General features: G+C 38.6%; 2 protein-coding genes across 3 annotated transcripts; both read right to left on the reverse strand.

The window, feature by feature from the left end:
- Window positions 1-35: 35 nt before the first annotated feature.
- rab44 (RAB44, member RAS oncogene family) lies at window positions 36-16,790 on the reverse strand. The gene is made up of 11 exons (XM_079685696.1): window positions 16,756-16,790; window positions 8,531-16,523; window positions 6,517-8,023; window positions 5,095-5,165; window positions 3,948-4,009; window positions 3,700-3,837; window positions 3,536-3,617; window positions 1,945-2,059; window positions 1,174-1,272; window positions 983-1,059; window positions 36-884 (listed from the first exon to the last, which is right to left on the reverse strand). Exons 2-11 carry the CDS (start codon window positions 16,504-16,506, stop codon window positions 797-799), a joined length of 10,215 nt encoding a protein of 3,404 aa, XP_079541822.1. The 5' UTR covers window positions 16,507-16,523; window positions 16,756-16,790; the 3' UTR covers window positions 36-796.
- Window positions 16,791-18,234: 1,444 nt separating this feature from the next.
- Window positions 18,235-22,755, reverse strand: srsf3a (serine and arginine rich splicing factor 3a). Of its 2 annotated transcripts, XM_079685743.1 has the most exons (8): window positions 22,654-22,755; window positions 21,923-21,978; window positions 21,267-21,471; window positions 21,043-21,183; window positions 19,067-19,090; window positions 18,893-18,976; window positions 18,770-18,813; window positions 18,235-18,627 (listed from the first exon to the last, which is right to left on the reverse strand). In XM_079685743.1, exons 2-7 carry the CDS (start codon window positions 21,924-21,926, stop codon window positions 18,786-18,788), a joined length of 486 nt encoding a protein of 161 aa, XP_079541869.1. In that variant the 5' UTR covers window positions 21,927-21,978; window positions 22,654-22,755; the 3' UTR covers window positions 18,235-18,627; window positions 18,770-18,785. The 2 variants fall into 2 exon arrangements, with proteins under 2 accessions (XP_079541869.1, XP_079541868.1); XM_079685742.1 differs by having other exon boundaries at window positions 18,235-18,813.
- Between the last annotated feature and the right edge of the window lie 3,736 nt (window positions 22,756-26,491).

Consider the following 26,491-nt stretch of genomic DNA (forward strand, 5'->3'; position numbering starts at 1 on the left):
GCATAATTCTGATACACAATAGAGATGCCAATACATCTGATTTACAAATCATTTTTATGGTATTATTTATACAAAAAAGTCACAGATCAAAAACATTTTCCAATTGATTGCAGGGTCACAAAATGTGCATAAATCACATAATAGAACAATTATAGTTACAAAATACCTACAAAAGATATCAATACAATTTTTAATTTCAAATGATTTTCAACTTGTATTCCCAAAATGGAGGAAAAAATACAATTGCATAATTAACAATAGCATCACAACTCACACAGGTAGTTAAGTTAGAAATGATTTGAAATAAGAAAGCAAGTCATGGAAAGAAATCAACCTAAACCAGTTATCATATAAAAAAGCAAACTTTTTAAAAATAAATTGTTCATGTGATAAGTATTTCCTGGATAAATTACAACTGTTCATTGGGCTGCCTCTAAAGAAATACCACAAGAGCTATGCAGTGTCGTATATACATAAAGTAAACATTCCACATTAATAAGCTTATCTGAAAATGCTATATTTTATGTATATTTTATGTAACAACAGGATCTTTTGTTTACTCTTCAATTGACCTCTTAAACAATAATGTACTTTAAGGCTTGGTAGACATAATAAAACAGCTGGAAATAGTAGTGAAAAGGAAACACAATATGTATATAAATCAATACAGTTTGGAATACAACTGAAAAAATCATTAAATATGGTTTAGTTGTGACAAACAGAAACACCCTCTAAAGAGCCAGTCCAGACTTTCCACTGCGTGCAGGTCCCTCCTCTCTGCAGACGCACATCTTGTTCAGCAACATCCTGATGATTTTTTCTGCGGGGGCTCTTTGTGCAACACCATGGCTTCCTCTCTCGTGCCATGCTTTTCACTCAACATCCTGTCATCAACAACACAATCAGTTTCATGGAGGGCAATCAACATTAAAGGACATGTTTTTAATACAGGTGTGGTAAACGGGAAAGTGAAATGTGTTACCTGGCCACAGTTTCCAAACCCTGAACCACATTTTCCCCTGTGGCAGCGCTGCACTCCATGAATTCAAAGTTACATTCCTGTGAAAGCACACCTGCTGTTTTAATGTGAATGTTTAATGATTAAAGCAACCACAGTATTTAGTTTTTATCTGAGCTAAAAGTGAATGAAGATTTAATGCCACAGATCCAAACCTTAGCAAGATTCTCCGCCTCCTGCATTTGAACCTGCCGCTCTGCACGATCACTCTTATTGCCCACAAGTAAAATATTCACGTCTTCGTCAGCCCCTTCCTGCAAAACAAAGATTGGATCTATTATGGTTTGGATTTCAATTAAACTCTTAAAAGTCTCTCTACAAACTACCAATCTGACTTTTATTGCTATACATCCAATAAATAATCTTTACTAAACCAGTTTGCTCTCACATAAATAACTACATACTGATATGAAAACCATTTTCAAATATCAATATTTGAAGACAAAGAATTGTTCATGCATATTTGGCATTTTTCTAACATGGATGTCATCAACGTGGGTATTGTTTGTTGTTACTGTAAGTATGTGCTGCTTTTTTAAATACAGAATCCACCATGTTTGTAATTTTCTAGTTTAAGACAAAATTTAAGATTTAGAATTTATATAATATATAAGCGGATAATGATTTAATTATAGACTGGGTATCAAATTTAAATTCTGTCATGCGGCTCTAGTAGTAGCTACAAATACCTGGTCAGATTTCTACTTGTGACATTTTTTCTTTCTTTAGATATTTGTTAAGGCAACACATTCTGCCTTCAAGTGAGTGGCTTTAAAAGATACTTCACACTTTTATCAGTGTGAATAAAAAGTATCAGTGTGAAAAAAAGGAGAGCAGTATTACAACTTAACAGTATGCCTGGCCTTGAATACAAATGTAACGCTTCCACATCTGTAAAAAGAAACATTATGAACAAAGCGACATACCTGAATACAGTTTGCCCAGTAGCTAACTGCAGAAAAAGTCTCAGAGGAAGTGATGTCATACATCAACAGAAATGCGTGGGCTTTGTGGAAAATCTGCCTGGTGATGCTGTGAAACCTTTAAAATCAGAAAGCATGTAATCAGACACAGAGACCTTTTTAAATTAGGCCACTCAGAACGAGAAACACCAATCTGTGACTGAACAGCTCCAAGGTGTTTGGGAGTGGGCCTCTGACAGTTTAATGACACTTGTCAAATGAGTTTTCAGAAACTTTCCTCAAAACCTTCTGCACATTTTTCTTTGAAAGACAGTGGTTGCACAACTACTACCTCAATGAAACACACAATGCAAGTGTCAATCTCTTTCCCAGACAACCTTATCACAGTCACCATTCCTGTTTCGCTAATTCCTCCCAACTAAACACTGCGGAAATGTTTGGAACCAGTTCATAAACATGTTACAACCTGGCCTGAGGGAGACTTGTCAGGTTTTGCCTGTGGTAACTTAGATTTACAGTTTCCGTGCCTGCTCTACAATAGCAAGTGCTCATCAAAAGTCTTGGCCTACAGCCAAGGTATCTGGCAACACTTTCCAACATTCGGGCCATCATAAACCACAAAATTATACTCTGCATCTTTGACAGTGATGCCTCCCTCTCTGATAATGATGTCTAGCTTTCCTAGCAAAGAGCAGATACAGTGCGTACCCGCAGCAGACATCTGGAGGAACTCGTAAAGTATGGTTTATACTTGCTGCAGTGTCCCCTCTCCTCGTGAGGAGGAGAAGTAACATTATCACAAATTGTGCGTATCGTGTGAAGGCTCTACAATTTTCCGTATACCTAGGCATGACAAAAAAAGCCTACTGATAAAAGAAGATTACTTTCATTAAAAAAATTAATGATTTATTCCTTTTTACTATTCTCCTGAGTCTAATAAGAATAGTCTCAGGAGAATAGTAGAAATCAATAAAAGCATGTTTTAATCGATAACCCATTCATTTCAATTGCTTGAGAAACATGTGGTCCTACACTTTTACATTTGAATAAAAATGTCCAGTAAAATCGAAATATTTACAATAAATTTAAACTTTTAACTGTTATATATTAATGTAATTATGTAATTGATAGTGTACCTCATCATATGGTCATGGAAATTATAACTCCTCACAGACATCTCTCAGCTAGACCCGGGTCATCGTCATTATTTGTTAGTCCAACAACAAACGTTATACTTCAAATGTATTCTCATGCGTATTGCAAGTGAGTGTTCTCAGCCACGTCAAGGTTTGTGACAAACACACTGAGTACCTTGCTTCTTTTTGATCTCTTCTTGTTTTCTTTTTTTAGAGCAGCTTCTGAATGCAACCACATCTACCTTAACAGGGAAAGACTGACGGGACTCAAAGCACCTGTATAGGTATTATTAATGCTGGCTGTAGTTAGTGGTAACAATTCCACACCTCAATGATTTTCTTATTTTAGATGTATTATTTATTATGAAACAATTAATTCTTTGCGATTTAAAAGTGAGTGCATATTTATGATTACTTTGTACAAGTGCCTCAGAAATGTGCTGTTAAGAAAAACGTACCTTTCTTGTCCTGCTGTATCCCACAGCCGTAGCACCACGGGCTTTCCTTCCACTACCACAGTCCACATGCAGGAATCAAGTCCTACAAAATGTGTATATGTTACATTATTATGTATATTTACATACATTCATGTTATTAAAGTAGTGTGAAGATCAGATCTTACCAACTGAGGCGGGTAAATCTAAAGAAAACTTTCCACTCTGAGCTCTTTTCATGAAGGAGGTTTTTCCCACGCTGCTGTCTCCAACCATCATCACATTGTAAGCATTTGCTTTATGATCTGCTATTCTGGAATTACCCTCTGAAAACAAAAACATTATTGGTCACACATTATATTTATTTATCTCCATATTAAACTTCCCTCTCTCATTATCTTTAGCAGCTGTGTGTAAGTATTAATGCTCTGTTCACCCAGAGAAAACTTCTGTTGGCTCAGCCTGACTTCAGCATAAAGATGTTGAACCGTCTTCTCACTGTTGAACAGACAACAATAACGACTTTAAACAACACGCAGAAAAAGATCAGCATACTAAAAGTTATTCACATTTTAAATGTTCAGACATCAGCATCCCCAAGTGAATCATCACATTGACTAATATTAGAAGTGGATACACTACAAGGATGCGCTCAAGGTTTCTTTCATTGTCATAGGAAACTATCTTTGGATTGAAGGAATTTGAGCAAAACATTAGGCAAATCACAAAAGAAACGCAAATAGCAGACATGTTAGAAGCAGTAGCAGACATGTTAAAAATTCATCCCTCCAGGAGAAGCATACTTGAATAATTGACAAGCCTAGAAAACCGACTTCTCAATTTACATGCCTACAACTGAACACACAATAATAACATTCCACCCTACATTATACTCCTGAGCCCTATCCTTGTATCTGTCCTCCATTAGCTGGCTTTCAAAAAGTAAATCTTTAACTTATGTGCTTGCTTTTCCTTTTATTCTTATTACTCCCTCCAGACTTCTTATCAGCCTGTTATGAAGCTAAATGCAAATCAACAATGTTGCCACTGTACTGATGACTCAAACCTGCTCGTATGGAGTTTGTGGCCTACTGCAGATTTTCTATACATGAGGATCAGTTTGGAAACTTTAGATGATTCAGAGGAAACACGACTTCAACAGTTCCCTTTTAGGTTTCATTTTTGAATTGATAACAGGATACTGATTATGTGTCTTTGTTCTGAATGCTAACTGCTTACAATTCAACTCTATGGTCTCACAATTATTTACTGGGAAAGGAAAATGTTAGTGTAACAGAATTAAACTGGTCTTGTTCAGTAACGTTTGGAAAACTCTTACAATGATATATTTTAGGTTATAGGTGATTTTTCAATGCTGTGCATATATACTTATTGAGATCTAATGTGCTTGTAAATTAAATTATTCATGAGTACTTAACACAGTTACAATTTGAACCATGTTGATGTGAATGAAGCTTCATATCTGGTAGTTTTTCCGGAAGATCATAACTGCTGTTTTTAGCTCATCAGATCAACAAGCCTTTGGAGGGTCTTTTATATCTCTGTTCGTCAGCGCCACTTACCTCACAGTGCTTGGGGCAATTTCTTCCTTTGAGATGCTGATGTTCGATGGTTTCTTCTCACTTTTACCTGCCTGCACAGACAAAAGCATCCCAATCACAAGGTGACAGCAGGGCAGATTTGATTTTGAATATAGATCTCATATTCAATATATGGCATTTTAATAATAAGTACATTGTTTTCTGTTTTGTTTCACAAAGACAAAAGAGAATCTTCATTTGTAATTATAATATCCGCTCATCCAAACGTTTTTGACAGGTTTTCCAGAAATAATCCTCTAGCACACAGCCTCCTCTATGGTTCACCTGCAAAAATCCTCAACAAATTTCAATATATCCAGAACTCCGCCGCCCGTCTACTCACCCACACCCGAATCCGTGAACACATTACACCCGTCCTCATCAAGCTCCACTGGCTCCCCATCCCCCAGAGAATTCAGTACAAGATCCTCCTGATGACATACAAAGCCCTCCATAACCTGGCCCCATCCTACCTGACTGACCTCCTCCACAGACACACTCCCACTCGCTCCCTCCGCTCTGCCACTGCCAACCTCCTGTCCCTCCCCACCCGGACCAACCTCAAGTCTTGGGGCGACAGAGCCTTCTCCGTTGCTGCACCCACCCTCTGGAACTCACTACCCCAATCCATCAGATATTCTTCCTCCCTCACAGCATTCAAAACATCACTCAAAACCCATCTGTTCAACACTGCATTCAACCACTGACCACCCCCCTCCCCCCGTATTTTTTCTGTTTTGTTTATCTCTTTTTGTATTTCTTTGTCTTTTTTTTGTTGTGTTTTCTTAATTCTCTGTCAAAGCGTCTTTGAGTTTCATGAAAAGCGCTATAAAAGTCCCATGTATTATTATTATTATTATTAAAGTGAAGCATGAAGTTTTACAGGATATTTTAAGAATGTGAGGAGTTTATATTATTTGTCCAACAATGTAATGATACAAATAGGAGAATTACATTTTATAGAAAGGAACAATAACAGGGCTTTTAAATATATGCATTTTTCAGAAATGTGACGTACAAGTAAGATCTTTTTTATGAGGCCTCTATGTTGTTAGAAGTCAATAAAAAACAGCTAAATGCTTTACAGAGTACACCCCACCATTAAGATCAAGGCACATGATACAGCTTTATGTTCTCCTTTTCAGAATGTGAAACATGGCGTGTAGACCGCATGTTCCTCATTTTATTTCACTGTTTCATGTTGTTCTTGAAACAAACACTTGACCAGTGTGCTAGAGGATTTATGCAAACTGTGCCAAATAACAAATGTCCATTAATTCACTTCAAGATAAAGGCCCAACGTAAAAAAATACATGATAATGCAATGTTTAGAAAGTACACTAAGGAACGGATGATAACTTGTAAACACTCAAAGCTAAAGATACAAATGACTCTGCTGCTTACCTCTGATATTTGGACCAGGCTCAAAGATTCTTCTCTCAGCTCTTCAGGTTTCTTGATGGCACTTTCATCTGTATTACTTCTGACATCTCTCTCATGTTGTGTATCTTGTATTTTGTCTTCACTTGTGGTTTGGTTTTCACATCTTTTGACTCCATGTGACTTCCTGCTGGATCCCATTTTTCTTCTTCTCCCACCAGAAGCTGTTTCTGACATTAAATCTTCTTTTGGGGAAGTGGAAGGTATTGAAGCAAGATAATTGGGAGTACGTTGATGCTCTGTTTCTATGGGTTGACCAGGAGGAACAGGATTATCTTCCAATGGCTGGTGAGGTTTAATGTGAGAGTCACCAATCTGGCTGTACTCCACTGTTTCAAATACGTTTTCTTTCCTTTGCTCAGAGCCCGTGTCTTTGTGTATTAAGTTAAGCTGAAGCTCATCTTCTGTGATGTTGGAGAAAAGTTCAGTCTTTACATCTCCAACATTGGATGCAGTCTCTGTTGCTTCATCATCCACATCCTGTTCTTGATGCAAGTCTTCCCTTTTGTGTCTTGATCCAAAATTCCTGCGGGTTGAGCCCATCTTTCTCCTGTTTTGACTTGGATTCTTCATCTCTATATTTTTATCGTGAACTACTTCAGTGGGGTTGTCCAACTGTTGTTTACTAAACTGGGCACTGATATGTTCATGTTCTGCTCCTTCTCTTACCACAGATGTCAATATTTCCAAATCTGCCACAACAGGCGCTTCGGCTGATTTCAAAGTTTGGTCCTCAATTATGCTTACACTTTCCTCATCATTTTGCATACTCTGTGTGATCTCACATAAAGACACAAAGCTCTCTCCTATGATAACTGTGTTTCTATTCTCTTCAGTATTTTCAGACAGTAAAGGATTGGGGATTTGCCTCACAGTGGTTGTAAAATCATCTATCTGTGGTGGTTCCACACAAACATTTAAATTCCTCTCACTCTCCCTTTCATCAGCTACATGGACAAATATAGCAGGATTAACAACTTGCAAGTCAGAGCTTGGTATGTTTTGTCTGTTGTTGTGCACTGTGCTGGTTTCATTGGCGTCTTTATTCATAGGACTTTGTGATGCTTTTGCATGTTCACTCTGTAATACCTCTGCAGTCATAAGCATAGGTAACTCTTCCAGTCCTTCTATCTTTTCAAGATGTCTCATGTCAGCTTCTGTTTTAAAGTCACTTTCTCTTTCATCACTCTTTTTTTCTGGTTTCCTATTGAGTTGAGACCGGCGAGTAGAGCCCATCTTTCTCCTCTTCTGTTTCGATCTTCCCTGCACATTTTCACTGTTGTCTGAATGAGATTCTTCTTGTTCCTTTAGATGGCTGGAAATCTCACTTTCCTCAAACATATTCACAGCTGGCTCTGCTCCGAAGTTTTCCTTAAGACCTGTGTGAAATGGAGCCAAGCTGTGTGATACGTTCTTTGTAATCTTTTCTGAAATATTAATTTCTTGGGCTTTGTGTTCCGACTTCAAAGGATCCTCAGATTGTTCTCCATCTGCATCCTGGTTAGAAACTTGCATATACATTGAACTCTCCGGTCCTGATTTAAAGTATTTTACTGGGACATCGCCCACAGTTGGTGATGTATCATTTGTCTGTTGCACATTAATGTCTTTGTCACAAGATAAAGCTTCAGAGCTTTGGAATTGAAAAGTCTCTTCTTGCTCAAGAACATCAAAAGCAATTGGTCGTGAGGAGACATTGTCACCATGATATGAGATAGTTTGTATGTCTGAAGCAGCTTTCCAAACTGAGACCTCTGGTGGTTGCGTCAAGTCTGTTTTAACTGTGTCACATCCTCCAAGCTGGCAAACATTTTCAGTCTCTTTTTGTTGTTGATTTTTTTCCTCATCAACATCCTTATTGGAGTTGACAAATACATCATTGCTAGGGCTTAAATGAATGCCTGTTTTAGTAATTGCACTGTTGTCCTTCTCATTCTGTGGCAAAATTATGCCTTCCTCCAAGAAAATGTCCGTGTTTTCCTCGTCACTTATGTTTGAACTTAAGTCTAGGTCAGAATTATTTTTTAATTCTTCCTGCTTTATTGTCTCTGTTACTAATGGCATTATTGTAGTGTCCTTGATGTGCAGTGGTCCTTTGTTTCTTCTGCTTGATCCAAATTTCCTTCTGTTCCCTGTGGGGTTTGTGGTGCATTCAGGTTCTGAGTTCTCTCTGAGGTCTTGTTCTTCTGTGGTTATCTCTGATGTGATAGAGGACTCATTCTTTTCTGTTGTTACCTGAGAATCACTCATCAAATAGTTGGTCTGTACATTTTCAGCGTGCCTGAACATTTCTGTGACATTGTCCTTTTCCATTCTTTCTTTTTCTGTTACAGTACAAACATTTGGGAATTCTTCCTCTGGCATCTCCCCAACATTTGATTGGACATGTGTCTTTTGATCTTTTGTTAAACTTGCATGTACATTTGAACCAGTAAGCTCAGAGATGCCAAAAAGTGAATTTTCTTTAACAAGCTCACCAACATCAGTTGGAACACTGTCAAATATTTCCATTCCCTTCAACATGGTTTCCTTTGTTTGTTCCTGCACTACTGGCTCTATTGGTAATGACAATTCTGTTTCAAGAGATTTATTTTCCCTGGTGTTTCCAGAATCTTCCCCTGCAGGTTCATGGTACAATTCAGCAACAGAGTCCTTGACATGCTGTCTTCCTTTATTTCTACGGCTAGACCCCAGTTTTCTTCTGTTCCCAATGGGGTTAAAGTCAATGTTTTGTTGTGGTTGGGAGTCAGAAGTCAGAGTTATTCCTGATGGCACAGCTTGTGAAGAGGATTCACCCTCCTCCATTTCAGAGAAAGGTCCTTCCTCATGACCCTTTGGTTCAGCACTGGGTTTCATAGCATACTGTACTTGGCCTTCAATCTCCCTCACCTGACCTGGAGCAGATTCTACTCCTTCATTGTCGCTGATCGGTGGTCCCTTGGCATCATAGAAATAATGATCTTCATTTTTCTGCTCTAAATCCTCAAAAATGCTTTCTTCATTAAGACACTCATCCTGCTTGTTGTCAAGAAGTGACATTTTCTGACTGGTAGGAGAATCATCAGGTATTTTCACAACCATCTCACATTGGTTTGTCTCTCTGATTTCAGTTTGGTCCATTGTGTTACCAGAAAGTATTTGAGAATTTTCTGTGGCAGCATGAATCGCATGGTCAGATGAGAAATCTATTTGAGGTATTTCTTGAATTTCTGTTGGCTTAACCTCTTGTTCATGGAGTCTGTTATCACCATCGACTTCAGATACATTGAACAACTCATGTGTTTCCTCTTTTGTTGTAGACTCCTCTTTTGATGATGCAAATGCTTCTTGTTCAACACTGCATTCAGGTTCTGAGTTCTCTCTGAGGTCTTGTTCTTCTGTGGTTATCTCTGATGTGATAGAGGACTCATTATTTTCTGTTGTTACCTGAGAATCACTCATCAAATAGGTGGTCTGTATATTTTCAGCGTGCCTGAACATTTCTGTGACATTGTCCTTTTCCATTCTTTCTTTTTCTGTTACAGTACAAACATTTGGGAATTCTTCCTCTGGCATCTCCCCAACATTTGATTGGACATGTGTCTTTTGATCTTTTGTTAAACGTGCATGTACATTTGAACCAGTAAGCTCAGAAATGCCAACAAGTGAATTTTCTTTAACAAGCTCACCAACATCAGTTGGAACACTGTCAAATATTTCCATTCCCTTCAACATGGTTTCCTTTGTTTGTTCCTGCACCACTGGCTCTATTGGTAATGACAATTCTGTTTCAAGAGATTTATTTTCCCTGGTGTTTCCAGAATCTTCCCCTGCAGGTTGATGGTACAATTCAGCAACAGAGTCCTTGACATGCTGTCTTCTTTTATTTCTACGGCTAGACCCCAGTTTTCTTCTGTTACCATTGGGGTTAAAGTCAATGTTTTGTTGTGGTTGGGAGTCAGAAGTCACAGTTATTCCTGATGGCACAGCTTGTGAAGAGGATTCACCCTCCTCCATTTCATAGAAAGGTCCTTCCTCATGACCTTTTGGTTCAGCACTGGGTTTCTTATCATACTGTACTTGGCCTTCAATCTCCCTCACCTGACCTGGAGCAGATTCTACTCCTTCATTGTCGCTGATCGATGGTTCCTTGGTATCATAGACATGAGGATCTTCATTTTTCTGCTCTAAATCCTCAAAAATGCTTTCTTCATTAAGACACTCATCCTGCTTGTTGTCAAGAACTGACATTTTCTGACTGGTAGGAGAATCATCAGGTATTTTCACAACAATCTCAAATTGGTTTGTCTCTCTGATTTCAGTTTGGTCCATTGTGTTACCAGAAAGTATTTCAGATTTATCTGAGACAACATGCATCACATGGTCAGATGAGAAATCTATTTGAGGTATTTCTTGAATTTCTGTTGGCTTAACCTCCTGTTCATGGAGTCTGTTATCACCATCATCTGACCCATGAGCCCCTTTGACTTCAGATACATTGAAAAACTCATGTGTTTCCTCTTTTGTTGTAGACTCCTCTTTTAATGGTGCAAATGCTTCTTGTTCAACACTGCATTCAGGTTCTGAGTTCTCTCTGAGGTCTTGTTCTTCTGTGGTTATCTCTGATGTGATAGAGGACTCATTATTTTCTGTTGTTACCTGAGAATCACTCATCAAATAGTTGGTCTGTACATTTTCAGCGTGCCTGAACATTTCTGTGACATTGTCCTTTTCCATTCTTTCTTTTTCTGTTACAGTACAAACATTTGGGAATTCTTCCTCTGACATCTCCCCAACATTTGATTGGACATGTGTCTTTTGATCTTCTGTTAAACGTGCATGTACATTTGAACCAGTAAGCTCAGAAATGCCAACAAGTGAATTTTCTTTAACAAGCTCACCAACATCAGTTGGAGCAGTGTCAAATATTTCCATTCCCTTCAACATGGTTTCCTTTGTTTGTTCCTGCACTACTGGCTCTATTGGTAATGACAATTCTGTTTCAAGAGATTTATTTTCCCTGGTGTTTCCAGAATCTTCCCCTGCAGGTTCATGGTACAATTCAGCAACAGAGTCCTTGACATGCTGTCTTCCTTTATTTCTACGGCTAGACCCCAGTTTTCTTCTGTTCCCAATGGGGTTAAAGTCAATGTTTTGTTGTGGTTGGGAGTCAGAAGTCACAGTTATTCCTGATGGCACAGCTTGTGAAGAGGATTCACCCTCCTCCATTTCAGAGAAAGGTCCTTCCTCATGACCCTTTGGTTCAGCACTGGGTTTCATAGCATACTGTACTTGGCCTTCAATCTCCCTCACCTGAACTGGAGCAGATTCTACTCCTTCATTGTCGCTGATCGATGGTTCCTTGGTATCATAGACATGAGGATCTTCATTTTCCTGCTCTAAATCCTCAAAAATGCTTTCTTCATTAAGACACTCATCCTGCTTGTTGTCAAGAACTGACCTTTTCTGACTGGTAGGAGAATCATCAGGTATTTTCACAACCATCTCAAATGGGTTCGTCTCTCTGATTTCAGTTTGATCCATTGTTTTACCAGAAAGTATTTGAGAATTTTCTGTGGCAGCATGAATCGCATGGTCAGATGAGAAATCTATTTGAGGTATTTCTTGAATTTCTGTTGGCTTAACCTCTTGTTCATGGAGTCTGTTATCACCATCGACTTCAGATACATTGAACAACTCATGTGTTTCCTCTTTTGTTGTAGACTCCTCTTTTAATGGTGCAAATGCTTCTTGTTCAACACTGCATTCAGGTTCTGAGTTCTCTCTGAGGTCTTGTTCTTCTGTGGTTATCTCTGATGTGATAGAGGACTCATTCTTTTCTGTTGTTACCTGAGAATCACTCATCAAATAGTTGGTCTGTACATTTTCAGCGTGCCTGAACATTTCTGTGACATTGTCCTTTTCCATTCTTTCTTTTTCTGTTACAGTACAAACATTTGGGAATTCTTCCTCTGACATCTCCCCAACATTTGATTGGACATGTGTCTTTTGATCTTCTGTTAAACGTGCATGTACATTTGAACCAGTAAGCTCAGAGATGCCACCAAGTGAATTTTCTTTAACAAGCTCACCAACATCAGTTGGAGCAGTGTCAAATATTTCCATTCCCTTCAACATGGTTTCCTTTGTTTGTTCCTGCACCACTGGCTCTATTGGTAATGACAATTCTGTTTCAAAAGATTTATTTTCCCTGGTGTTTCCAGAATCTTCCCCTGCAGGTTCATGGTACAATTCAGCAACAGAGTCCTTGACATGCTGTCTTCCTTTATTTCTACGGCTAGACCCCAGTTTTCTTCTGTTCCCAATGGGGTTAAAGTCAATGTTTTGTTGTGGTTGGGAGTCAGAAGTCACAGTTATTCCTGATGGCACAGCTTGTGAAGAGGATTCACCCTCCTCCATTTCAGAGAAAGGTCCTTCCTCATGACCCTTTGGTTCAGCACTGGGTTTCATAGCATACTGTACTTGGCCTTCAATCTCCCTCACCTGAACTGGAGCAGATTCTACTCCTTCATTGTCGCTGATCGATGGTTCCTTGGTATCATAGACATGAGGATCTTCATTTTTCTGCTCTAAATCCTCAAAAATGCTTTCTTCATTAAGACACTCATCCTGCTTGTTGTCAAGAAGTGACATTTTCTGACTGGTAGGAGAATCATCAGGTATTTTCACAACAATCTCACATTGGTTTGTCTCTCTGATTTCAGTTTGGTCCATTGTGTTACCAGAAAGTATTTCAGATTTATCTGAGACAACATGCATCACATGGTCAGATGAGAAATCTATTTGAGGTATTTCTTGAATTTCTGTTGGCTTAACCTCCTGTTCATGGAGTTTGTTATCACCATCATCTGACCGATGAGCCCCTTTGACTTCAGATACATTGAAAAACTCATGTGTTTCCTCTTTTGTTGTAGACTCCTCTTTTAATGGTGCAAATGCTTCTTGTTCAACACTGCATTCAGGTTCTGAGTTCTCTCTGAGGTCTTGTTCTTCTGTGGTTATCTCTGATGTGATAGAGGACTCATTATTTTCTGTTGTTATCTGAGAATCACTCATCAAATAGTTGGTCTGTACATTTTCAGCGTGCCTGAACATTTCTGTGACATTGTCCTTTTCCATTCTTTCTTTTTCTGTTACAGTACAAACATTTGGGAATTCTTCCTCTGGCATCTCCCCAACATTTGATTGGACATGTGTCTTTTGATCTTCTGTTAAACGTGCATGTACATTTGAACCAGTAAGCTCAGAGATGCCACCAAGTGAATTTTCTTTAACAAGCTCACCAACATCAGTTGGAGCAGTGTCAAATATTTCCATTCCCTTCAACATGGTTTCCTTTGTTTGTTCCTGCACCACTGGCTCTATTGGTAATGACAATTCTGTTTCAAAAGATTTATTTTCCCTGGTGTTTCCAGAATCTTCCCCTGCAGGTTCATGGTACAATTCAGCAACAGAGTCCTTGACATGCTGTCTTCCTTTATTTCTACGGCTAGACCCCAGTTTTCTTCTGTTCCCAATGGGGTTAAAGTCAATGTTTTGTTGTGGTTGGGAGTCAGAAGTCACAGTTATTCCTGATGGCACAGCTTGTGAAGAGGATTCACCCTCCTCCATTTCAGAGAAAGGTCCTTCCTCATGACCCTTTGGTTCAGCACTGGGTTTCATAGCATACTGTACTTGGCCTTCAATCTCCCTCACCTGACCTAGAGCAGATTCTACTCCTTCATTGTCGCTGATCGGTGGTTCCTTGGTATCATAGACATGAGGATCTTCATTTTTCTGCTCTAAATCCTCAAAAATGCTTTCTTCATTAAGACACTCATCCTGCTTGTTGTCAAGAACTGAAATTTTCTGACTGGTAGGAGAATCATCAGGTATTTTCACAACAATCTCACATTGGTTTGTCTCTCTGATTTCAGTTTGGTCCATTGTGTTACCAGAAAGTATTTCAGATTTATCTGAGACAACATGCATCACATGGTCAGATGAGAAATCTATTTGAGGTATTTCTTGAATTTCTGTTGGCTTAACCTCCTGTTCATGGAGTCTGTTATCACCATCATCTGACCGATGAGCCCCTTTGACTTCAGATACATTGAAAAACTCATGTGTTTCCTCTTTTGTTGTAGACTCCTCTTTTAATGGTGCAAATGCTTCTTGTTCAACACTGCATTCAGGTTCTGAGTTCTCTCTGAGGTCTTGTTCTTCTGTGGTTATCTCTGATGTGATAGAGGACTCATTATTTTCTGTTGTTACCTGAGAATCACTCATCAAATAGTTGGTCTGTACATTTTCAGCGTGCCTGAACATTTCTGTGACATTGTCCTTTTCCATTCTTTCTTTTTCTGTTACAGTACAAACATTTGGGAATTCTTTCTCTGGCATCTCCCCAACATTTGATTGGACATGTGTCTTTTGATCTTCTGTTAAACGTGCATGTACATTTGAACCAGTAAGCTCAGAGATGCCAACAAGTGAATTTTCTTTAACAAGCTCACCAACATCAGTTGGAGCAGTGTCAAATATTTCCATTCCCTTCAACATGGTTTCCTTTGTTTGTTCCTGCACCACTGGCTCTATTGGTAATGACAATTCTGTTTCAAAAGATTTATTTTCCCTGGTGTTTCCAGAATCTTCCCCTGCAGGTTGATGGTACAATTCAGCAACAGAGTCCTTGACATGCTGTCTTCCTTTATTTCTACGGCTAGACCCCAGTTTTCTTCTGTTCCCAATGGGGTTAAAGTCAATGTTTTGTTGTGGTTGGGAGTCAGAAGTCAGAGTTATTCCTGATGGCACAGCTTGTGAAGAGGATTCACCCTCCTCCATTTCAGAGAAAGGTCCTTCCTCAGAGTGAGTTTTAGGTGAGTGGTACATTTTGGCTGGCTTAAAGTCCTGTTCAGGCTGTTTGCTTGAGGCATCCTCTACTATATAAGCACATTTGCGTTCTGACAAACTGAAAGGCTCATTTTGTTCCTCATCTGTAAGCATTTCCTCTTTTGGTGATGACATTGTAGCTGGCTTATCATTGGACTCATTTTCAGTATTTTCTCTTCGAATGGTTTCTTCTGTGGTTATCTCGGGTGTGGTGGCAAATGGCAAAACTACTGACTCACTAACCAAATAATTGCCCTGTGAGTTTCCATCCTTCCTTAGCAACTCTGTCTCATCATCTATTGCTTTGCATTCTTTTTCTCTTTCAGTACACACATCAGGAAGCTCTTGTTCTGACATTTCCCTAACGTTTGTGTGATCTACACTTGGACGTGAAGCAAGACTTAACCTTGTTAACTCAGAGTTGCTTACACATTGTGCACTTTCCTTGTCTTCCTCGCAGTAAAGAGTTTCAGATGTGTTGACTCTTTCCTCCATGGTTTGCACAAATGTAAAGGAGTCTGAAACAATTTTAGAGTTTGTCACATTTTCATAAAGGCGTGCTTCCAGATTTTCGCTTTTGGGAATAACACTGTCCAGGTCAGCCTCTGGATAGTTTGTTATAGTAGCATTCTGAAGTTCAGGGAAATAATCATGTTCGGAAGCTGAATACAGATAACTCTCATGTGTTGCAGACATATTGTCACTCTCTTGAAACAATACTTCCTGTGTGACATGTTGCATTGTAAGTGACATTTGTTTTGTTGCAATGGTTTCCTTAACTTCCTCTTTAGTTTCGTGGCAAGATTCAGTTGCATATTCTCTGACATGGTGTCCTTTATTTTTGCGACTAGACCCCAGTTTCCTTCTGTTGCCTGAAAATGCAGGTGGACTCTGAGTTTCATATAGTGAATTATCAGGTTCAGCTAATACCTTCAATGATTCAGTATTATCTACAGTCAAGTGGCGTTGATTTTCAGAGGAACTGTCCGTTATTTGGAACTCATCAGCCTTCGTTTGTTCATTTTGGTTTGCTCCTCGGCGGCGTGAGCCAAGCCTTTTCTTCTTTGCGCTTTGAGCAGACATACCTTCCTTTCTTCCCTCTTAAATTATGAAACATTTAGACATGCAAATTGTCAGTATATCAATATGTATATACCCTTAAAGATGAACAAGTTAATCAAAATGCATATTGATTTAGGATCTTAACTTTAACTACCATAATTCTAACTGTTCAGCCAATTAATTTATTTTAAATACAGAAATACATGTTATTTGTTTATTTTGATCAATAACCTTAATCTACTTCATTGTCATGACGCCACATGTACTCACCACCCAAATCTGGCACCTGTCGTCTCTCAACACGATCTGCTTTGTAAAGTCAAGTCATGAGTGTATGCTGCACAGTTAATATATGTCACTCGTTGAGGGGTGGGGGTGGTTTGTTCCTTTGTGGCCGACATGACATAGAACTTCCTGTGTGGGTTACACTTGCAGCATGTCATAAGGCAGGGGTTTTCAAAGTGTGGGTAGGTGAGCCTCCCCTCAGAGAACATAAGAACAGCCGCGCCCCCCCTCCCAATTATTATTGCTGTTATTATTATTATTATGATTGTTGTTGTCGCTATAATGCAGGGGTATTCAATTGCATTTCAAAGAGGTCCAGTAAGAGAAAATGTAATTAAATGCTCTGTTTTCGCTGTCTACCTTCCGCCATTTGAAATTACTCCGACTGTTTCTCTCCTCTAGTCTCGTCTCTGTGTGTGTTTGAATCTATCGTGCTGACTGCACCGATTTGATTGGCTGAGTAGCGTCACCTCCTTAAAACATTAAATAACTTTTTAAAACCTTTTTATTTTTATGTTTTAAACATATTGTATAAAACTCCCCCACTACTTGGACTATTCCTTGCACCCCTCTAGAATAAGCCCGAATGGTCTCAACCATATTGCATCAGTAACGTGCACTTGTTATTATAACATGTCGCAAGGACGCTGGTAGCGATCGGAAAATTTAGTGTTGTTCAGTTTGTGTGTTGTGGAACATGCGTGTCCGTGCATGAAAATATACCACACACCCAATTACAATTGCATGTTCAATTCACTACCATGAAAGTTAATACAGTTGTTAAAGTTGGAACAGCCTGTGGACAGCCGTTCGTCCTTGCATGTCAGTCGCCGACACCTTCTTACAGAGGACAGGCACATCTAGCTGCAGCACGACCCGTATATTTCCGCACGCCGTGTTCTCAAGACATATATTTTTTAACATTTTCAACATGGTGGATAAATCCTTATATGCTCCCGGTAACACACTGAACGTCAACTTTGCCTCCTTATTACTCTCACCCCTACTTTAGTGGGAGCAATGAGTCTGCGTCTTTGATGCACACAGGAATAAACGCAGATCATCCTCTGGCTGAAGTCTTGACCGGTACTTGCTTTTGATCAAAGTCAATGCGGAAAACCTGCACTCACAAAGGTAGGTGAAGGGAATGAGCACTTTTACAGCCTTTTTGGCGAGGTGGGGGAACTCGGTCTCCACAGACAGCCACAAGTGGGCAAGTGTCACTTTACTCGTCTTTTTCTCGTTCTTTTGTGTCTCACGCTGCGCCTCCCCGGAAGCTCTCTGGCGCCCCCCAGGGGAGGCGCGCCTCACACTTTGAAAACCGCTGTCATAAGGCAACAGAAACGGTATTTCCTGATCTGAATAAAGCTTATATTTTTACATTTGCCAAATGTCATTTGATTATGGTACATGGTTTGTTTAATATAATACTTCCAAACAAAAAAAGGCAACGAAGAAATAGGCTTCACCTTGGAAAACCATTTATTGAACACATTTTCTTAACTGCAGCACAAATTGTCAAGAGTCAAGCAAAGTTGAATAGAGCATTTTGTTGCAAAAATGACAAGTAAAATACAGAATTACAGATTATGTTTTTGGCTTCAAGGATAGCCTGCAAATAACAGCACCAGTATTCAACATGTTGTTGCCAGTCTGATTTCTGTCATAACATAAGCCCCTCTAATGGTATGTCTCACATTAACTCATTGCCAGTAATTGAAGAGTCAACCAAGAATAAAAAAAGGAAACAAAAACAAATAAAAACATCACATGAGTTTTAATTGAACAGTTAAAAAACAGGATGGCAATGTAAAAACTAAATCCAGTATTCCATAACATGCGGGGGAAGAGAATTCGCTATAGGAGAAAAAGACATCAGACTGTTGTTAATTCAACAGACTGGTATTACACAAGTAACTTGGCCAACCCTAGAGAAAAGAAAGACATGACTAAAAAAATTGGTATTTTCCCCAACCATAGCTAGATCCCGCACACGAACCATCGCCTTGGGGTCCTCATTTTCTGTCGTTAGACCTGGAACGACTGTAAAACAAACCAAGTTAACAAAATGAGTCTCAAAAGTACAAAGTAATAAGTATAGTGATTTTTTTTTTAAACTTGCCTCCTTGACCGGGAGATTGATCTTGGGCCCTTCTTGTTGTCTCTGGACACAGAGCGCTGTCTGCCTCTATCTCTTGAAAGAGACCTGATGCAACAAAGCATAAAAAAATGAATATGATTATCATTGATTATTAACAAAAGCAGAGTGTAAATATAACTGTTGTTCCTCGCTTACCTGCTGCGACTGCGGCTCCTCCTCCTATAGTGTATGTGAAGTAAAAAATGAAGCAAAAAAAAATTAGGGAAAAGATTTTTTCTAGTGAAACCTTTGGTATTCTTGATCCTTAGACACAGATTACACGTGGTTACACGTAGTTCCTTGTCTGTTAATAGAAGGATCATCTGCATCCATGAACTGCATCAAGATCAACTTGATAAAGAAGGAATCTTTGTCAAATGAGCACCAATAGGGGGGCCATATTTCAGAACAAAGCCAGGGCTCGACATTAAAGCTTTCCTTTGACATACAAACAAATAATATGTCACAATTTAACTATGGTCTGTCTATTGCTATTGATTTGTGTTTCCACCACACAGCTTGTGCACAATGACCTCCAAGGGTCCACACAGGGGAACTGAACAGAGACGGGTCATTTTCATTTTCAGTTAAAAAAAAAACACATTAAAAGTATTTTTGTTTTTCTATTAAGACTCTGGAGCACACTAGGAGCGTGGAAATTTTCATGGAAAAAAGGGGGGAACATTTACCTAAAACAACGGTAGTGGTTTAATGTCGAGCCATGAAAATGCCCTTGGTAGCCCATTTATATGGTGAACCTCTAACTGTAGTTAATATCGGCAAATATAAGTTAAAGACTGATGACAAAGTTCCTTGACCACAACTTTTGATCTGTAGATTTTTGCAGCTCTGGACTGATCTTGCTCTAAGTTACATAACTGCTGAGGGCAAACGGTCAAGCACCTTTGAAAGTTAGAGTAAGCATAAAAACTACAAAGAGCAGGATTAAAAGCAACTTACTATTTTGGGGGAATTGGACAAGATAGAAATGACGCAAGGAAGCCAGACTGATGGTGAGGGAAGTCGAATTGCAGAGAGGATTTGCCACATGATGCAAATGTTGGAGATATGAAGTTGCTTGGTGGCTGGTTGGAAGGGGTAGTTGTAGATTTTCCCTGCCTTTTTTGGGGGGGATGATGGGAAGGGATGTAAGCCATGGGCTGTTCCCGTTGATATAGTTGTGTGGCAAATAGAGAGTAAAGATGCTGATTGGTTGATAATGTGAAGTGGGCCGCTGTCGATTGGATTAAGGTTGGAGGAAGAAGAGGAGGATGCTGGGAGCTGCATGCTCAGGAACCAATAGGTTGGTGGAACCTGACGACTGGCGGTGCGCCTTGGTCATGTGACAACACCACCCAAGCTGATTGGGGCTCCCTGGTCAGCAGTCACATGATGCTGAAAGAAGACTAGTTGACTGACTCAGATGGTGAGAAGCGTGGTGGTGACTCTGTAACGGGGTTCAGTTTTATTAATATATGGCAACTGAACTCAGAAAGAAAACAAAATGTAAACCTGCAAGAAAGTAATTCTAGAAAGTACCTATGAAAATGTTTGATGGAGTGCAAACTATGCCCCTTGAAGCAATATCACTCTGTTAGAGCTTGGTCTTTTATAAGACAACCCGTTATTAGAGTTCATAAATAGTCAAGTGCTGACATAGGCTGCATTTGGAATTGGATGTCAAACTAGGCTAAACTGGCAAAGACAAAAATACTTTTGCAACAATTTATTTTAAAAGCATCACTATTGTAGATTTGTTTTTGAACACCTAAAAAGCAACATCAGTATGTTAAATCCTGAAGCAGGCCAATTCACAGATTATCTATTTATGAACTCATTTTGTATGTAAACTACATGATTTAAAGCACTAAGACTGCTAACGATAACATTTAGGCTATTGTGACAAATGATCAGAAACTTACCCCTACTTGGTTTTGGCTTAAAAAGATTGACTACGCTTTAATTGGTCTATGATATAAAGATATACGATTATTTGTCAGTGTGGGAGGTAAAAAAATAATGGTTACAGTGTGTTGGGAATGTAAATATAATTTTTCAGTTGTTTAAAAAATAAAACACTGCAAATGAGACAGTAAATAAAAGAGTAAAGTGGTCCAAAAGAAAAACCATACCTGCGTCTGACTGGAGGACTACGTCGTCTAAAATCATCTCGAGGGCGTCTGCTACCGCCATGGGACGGAGGATGGCCACGGCTCCTTGACCGCTTTTCCCCATTGGATAACTCGACACGCACTCGGCAGCCACACATAGTTCTAAAGAAAAAGTCATCACACGAGTGAGAAATTCTAACATGTAATGCAAAAAGTACAACTGCAAACTGTGTTAAAAGATTTACCTTCCATCCAGTTCTTTCACAGCATCGGATGCATCTCTGGGGTCTTCAAACTCTACAAAAGCAAAGCCTGGGGGATTCCTGGCGACCCAAACACTTCTTAAAGGGCCATAGTACCCAAAGGAACTTTCCAACTCGGTCTTGTTTCCATTGTTTCCTAGATTTCCAACATAAACCTTGCAGTCAAGGGGAAACTGGTCACTTTGGCCTAAAAGAAAGGGTAAAACATAGGATGAGCGTTCAGACTTCTAAGAAGTATAGACAGTGAGTGTACCTCAGCTTTAATACAATTCCATAAACAATTAATTAACATTAACTCTTATTGTTGTGTCAAATGCTTAATGCATATATATAGTGCAGACATAAATAAAAACAAATACAAAAGCATTACTGTCCAGTAAATGCAAACTGTTAAGTTAAAATAATATTCAAATAAGAGTAAAGCTTTATATCTGGGTGTTTATTTCAGAATAAAGAGAATAACTCCTGCATGGGCAGTCATCCAGTCCCTTAACTAATAACGGAGCTGGGTGTGTCCAGATGTAGGAGGCTTGTCGCCTCATCTAAAGAATTTCACCGTGGAAACAAACACCCGGTAGTGAAATAAGTTGGAGCCAAAAGTAGCACCAGGAACTCAGTAGAAAATAATCACAACTTACTCATTTCACCAGATTTAAATCTGATCTTCTTTTTACAGTCAAACAATCAGATGTGCCTGAAAAGAAAGACAGAAAGTGTTACAACGACATACCTGGACATCTTGGTATCAGTGATTGGCTAACGTTATGGGGATAACACCGAGAGCATAAGGAAATGCTTGTGATTTTCTAAAACAACGACATGAGTCTAACTATATTTAAAATCACAAAATTAAAACATCCCGTGCTGTTGACCCTTTTAATCACTTGCATAAAGTGGACGCCATTGTGTATTTTATCATTCTACTTAAATGTTAACGTCGACTGCACATTATCAAGCTAAAGCTAGGTAGCGCTAGCTAGCAACCACTAGCATTTGTGATTTGCTAGCTTGTGCGTAACAATCACCGGGGTATTGTTAGACTTATATTTTCACCCCTTTGGATAGATCAAGACGAGTATCTGCGTGATTTACACAATCAGGTCGCATACTTGATCAGGTTTAGTGTCATTTGTCCACCAAATAGTAACGTTCACGGGATTCCCAACCCCCACAAATAGCCGTGCAAACATTAGCTGTTAGCACAATGTAGTTGTGATAGCATACATATTTAGCATTTACCACGACGGGGAAAATATTTAGCCAATCCACATACTAATCACTATCACATGTAACAACAATGGAATGAACATCGGAGAAATAGAGATATGGATATGGATATATATATATATAGTATGTAACGTTGGCTCACCTTTTCGTAGCTGCAGTTCGACAAATGTGATGAGCAGAAAACACGCCGTCCGGTTCTGCTACTAGCTTAACATGTCCTCGACTTTTTCTTTGGTGTTTATTGGCGGGTGGAAGCCCAGTGTCCAGAGGAATCACCGCCAGCGCCACCACCTGGCCTGGCGTGTGAAATAAAAAAGAATGCTGGAATGATCAGAATTCCTTTATTTGTCCAACAAATACAAGGGAAGTAGAGATTGTTATAGCAAAAGTAATGGTACAAAAATAAAACACTCTTAGATAAAGGGTATGCACATATTATTTAAAACTCCATAGTTTCTCTTTTGTTAACTGGAATTCTAACTGGACATTTTACATTTATATTTAATGTAATATGCCATTCCTTGCACACTTCATGTAAATGATATACTTTGAAATTGTGTATTCTACAGATATGTATCTTTCACAGTTAACTTGTATACATTTTACTTTTTAGTTCTGTTTGGTTTTATATCAAGTGTAACATGTACAACGTAGTGTGATATAAACTAGATACAAGTGTACAATATATGAGTGACTTATAGATTATTGTTACAATATTACAATTGTCAAACTATTAAAAATGTCAAATTTGATTATTTTAGTTTAATCTGTTTCATTGAAAAATTACATCAAGTTGCCTGACATTTTCTATTAAAGGTAGGGTAGATAATTCACTTCAGAAACACTTTTTGTTATATTCCGTTGAATGCTCTTAACATCCCGATAGCAATGAATACATTAAATGCTTTGACAATAAATATATACGTGTGGAAGCCGTGTCGCTGTAAAAAGCAAGTCCAATACTCCAGATAATTGGAGGGCCAACCTGCCTGTCAGCCTTCCATCTCGTGCACAAACTTATCTCGTGCCCTCATTGGTCATGTGCACGTTCGTGTGTTGGAGGAGGGGCTCTGTGAGGAAGTCTGAAGGAAGCATGGATGTATAATAAGAAAGGAGCCGATTTTTTTCGGTTGTGTACTTTCAAATTCTAGCTTACTCGAGCTGGCTTCTCCATTCTTACCTACCTACCTTTAAGAAAAGATTAAAGGCCATCATGTTTTTCATCTATATCAACAGAAGAAGGTCATTTGACCTGATGTTGTATTTTCAATATATAAATAATACATGTTTATATTTTTCTTCTTGTGTCACTGGAATACCCTTAATACATTTCCATTTCATTAGAGAATAAAGCTTTCTTGTCTCCTCTTATCCAACCGTTTCTGGTTGACTACTTGGTATGATCCGGTTGGGTGCATTCCTATTTCATATTATGTGTGATTGAGACCCTGCATGACCTACTCTCAGACAACAAGTGATGATATTTTCCCCCTCGTTTCTAAGCCACCGCCCTCCCAATAAACACAAAGAGATAACATTAAAAAAAACAACAAAAAAACATTGACTGTACAAAAAAAGCCCAGTATTTGTATAGTTCTCATTACCTTCAAAACATGTTAAATGTAATCATTCTGAAAATAAATATTTTTGTCAATTTTTTTCACCTTTAATAATATTGGATTTCATTGATCAAAAAGTTAAAGGAAACCTCTTTAACTTGGTTAAAACCAAAAATGTGTCCCTAACCAGCAACATGTGCATGTAATAGTTTAAAGCAGAGCCCTAAGGACTGTGAAAGCATTTGAAAACCATTTCATATTATTTTATTGGAAAACCGGTAACCTGAATTCAGGAACAAATGCATTATGTTAGTAACTGTCCAGCATTTCAGCATTAACAAGTCGTTTAAACAATTAAATACCATTGCCCACCCACATTTCACAACATAGTATATTTTTTATATTGAATATTTGTGTTAATCCAAATATAGTCCTTCACTAACATGAAAAGGAACCATGACCAGGAAGCTTGACCACCCACGTAGATATACAGCATATACACATAGAAATGGCATCCGGTTTGACAAAAGGGTTCTCAAAACTAGAAGAAAAATGACATGCCCCAAGGGGCGCGTTGTTAGTCAAATATTATTCTCATTCTTTATAAATAACATACAGCACATACCGCCAGGAATGGAAAAGTCGTTGTTTGGAGATGAGGGGGCTCTGTGAAAGAGGGGAAGGGACGTAAAAGCCACAAGGAACTGTGTGATTACCCGTTACTTGTATTGTGCTTGTGCAATGGGATACAGCTCTAGCCCCCTTTCATTGCCCCTGACTGCACAGACCTCATCTGTTTTTGCATACTGGCTGCTGCATCAATTTTCATTTAGAGGATTGGGAAAGACCATCTCTGGAAGCAGAAGAAATGGTGGGATAATGGTTAGCGGTGAGTTGTTAGAGGGCCCGGCCAACTAGCTGAACAATAACTCATCAGGTCTCCTTAACTCTTGTGCAACATTTCCACGGGATGTTGGTTTGATGTAAGCATCAAATCGGTGGTACTTTACTCATGGAACATTTTTTTTAAATTCACAATTAAATTGTTTCCAGTTCCAAAATTGTATTATTATTAAAGGTGGGGTATGTAATTTTGGAGAAACCAGCTCGAGTGCGCTAGAATTAGAAAATACACAGCCGGAAAAAATCTGCCACTTCCTTACAGAGCCCCTCTTCCAACACACACGAACGCGCACATGACCAATGAGGGCACGAGATAAGTTTGTGCACAGATGGAAGGCTGACAGGCAGGTAGGCCATCCAGTTATTTTAGCCGGGCCGGCTAAAATGATTGGTCGTGCTTTTTACAGTACCACGGCTTCCACAGATGACATTTTTTAATGGATTTTTTGTCAAAGCACTTAAGATATTCATTGCTATCGGGATGTTAAGAGTATTCCATGGAATATAACAAAAAGTGTATCTCGAGCCAGTCTCTCAAACTTACCTACCCCACCTTTAATAGTTAATATTTTAATAAATGAGGTGCCCGATTGAATAAAAAGTATGATATCGGATGACTATTTCCTTGATCACTTTAAAATCAGTTAGGCTACGAACAGTTGTAGGATTACTTGTCCAGCACATTTAATTTAAACAAGTGTAAGGTATAAGAAATACAATTCTGCCTTTTTTTAAAACCAAACTCCTGGAAAACGTTTTTGATGATTTTAACTGTTTAACTCCCTGAATGAGTAGCACTTGTATGAACATATCGCCATCTACTGTAGGGGAGTGTAAACACTCAGAAGGCAGTACTGTATTTTCTACTCTACTACACTAAAGTACAAAGGTTTTATCAGCAAAATGTATTTAAAGTATGAAAAGTATATTGTTCAAATAGGGCCTTTGTGTGTGTATATAATTATGTGACTTTTCTCCATAACATTGTTGCATCAAGTAGCACGTTACTGTTAGACAAACAAAGTTCTGATTGTCTTTTTGCAAAATATTGAAATAATTTCACTCTTTTGTGACTTAAAGAGTACGTTTTCTAGTTTAATTATTAAGGATTCATTTTTTAAAGTAGCTATAAAGCTGCAATTAAATGTAGTGTAATTAACTTTTTAAATGTAGTGGAGTAGAATTGTAAAGCATCAATAAAAGGAAATACTCAAGTAAAGAATAGTACCTCAAAATTGTACTTAAGTACAGTACTTGAGTGAACGTACTTAGTTACTTCCTACCACCAATTATTGGGGGCCCTTGTTATGTTTCAGATGTCTATAAGATCAAAATAAACTTCTCTCATTGTTTCATATAAATCAATTTTTAGGATTCATATATGGTAAAACTATTCAACATTTCCCATGAGAAGCTGAATTTAGAGACAATAGGGAAAATTAATCTCAATTTATGTAGCAGAACTAAAGTATGACCCCAGATGTTGTGAGCCGTTGTGAGGAGCCCTTGTTTGGCCAT

This window comes from Notothenia rossii (genome assembly GCF_949606895.1).
Source record: "Notothenia rossii genome assembly, chromosome: 5".
NCBI lineage: Eukaryota > Metazoa > Chordata > Actinopteri > Perciformes > Nototheniidae > Notothenia > Notothenia rossii.

Coding starts and splice junctions, on each gene's coding strand:
- rab44 (XM_079685696.1), bottom strand. CDS start 16,506: ATGTCTGCTCAAAGCGCAAAGAAGAAAAGGCTTGGCTCACGCCGCCGA. Junction 3,838..3,947: donor CCAACAGAAGTTTTCTCTGG/GTGAACAGAGCA, acceptor TTTTGTTTTCAG/AGGGTAATTCCAGAATAGCA. Junction 1,060..1,173: donor AGGCGGAGAATCTTGCTAAG/GTTTGGATCTGT, acceptor GTGCTTTCACAG/GAATGTAACTTTGAATTCAT.
- srsf3a (XM_079685743.1), bottom strand. Junction 21,184..21,266: donor GTGAAAGAACTGGATGGAAG/GTAAATCTTTTA, acceptor CTTTTTCTTTAG/AACTATGTGTGGCTGCCGAG. Junction 18,977..19,066: donor AGGAGCCGCAGTCGCAGCAG/GTAAGCGAGGAA, acceptor TTGTTGCATCAG/GTCTCTTTCAAGAGATAGAG.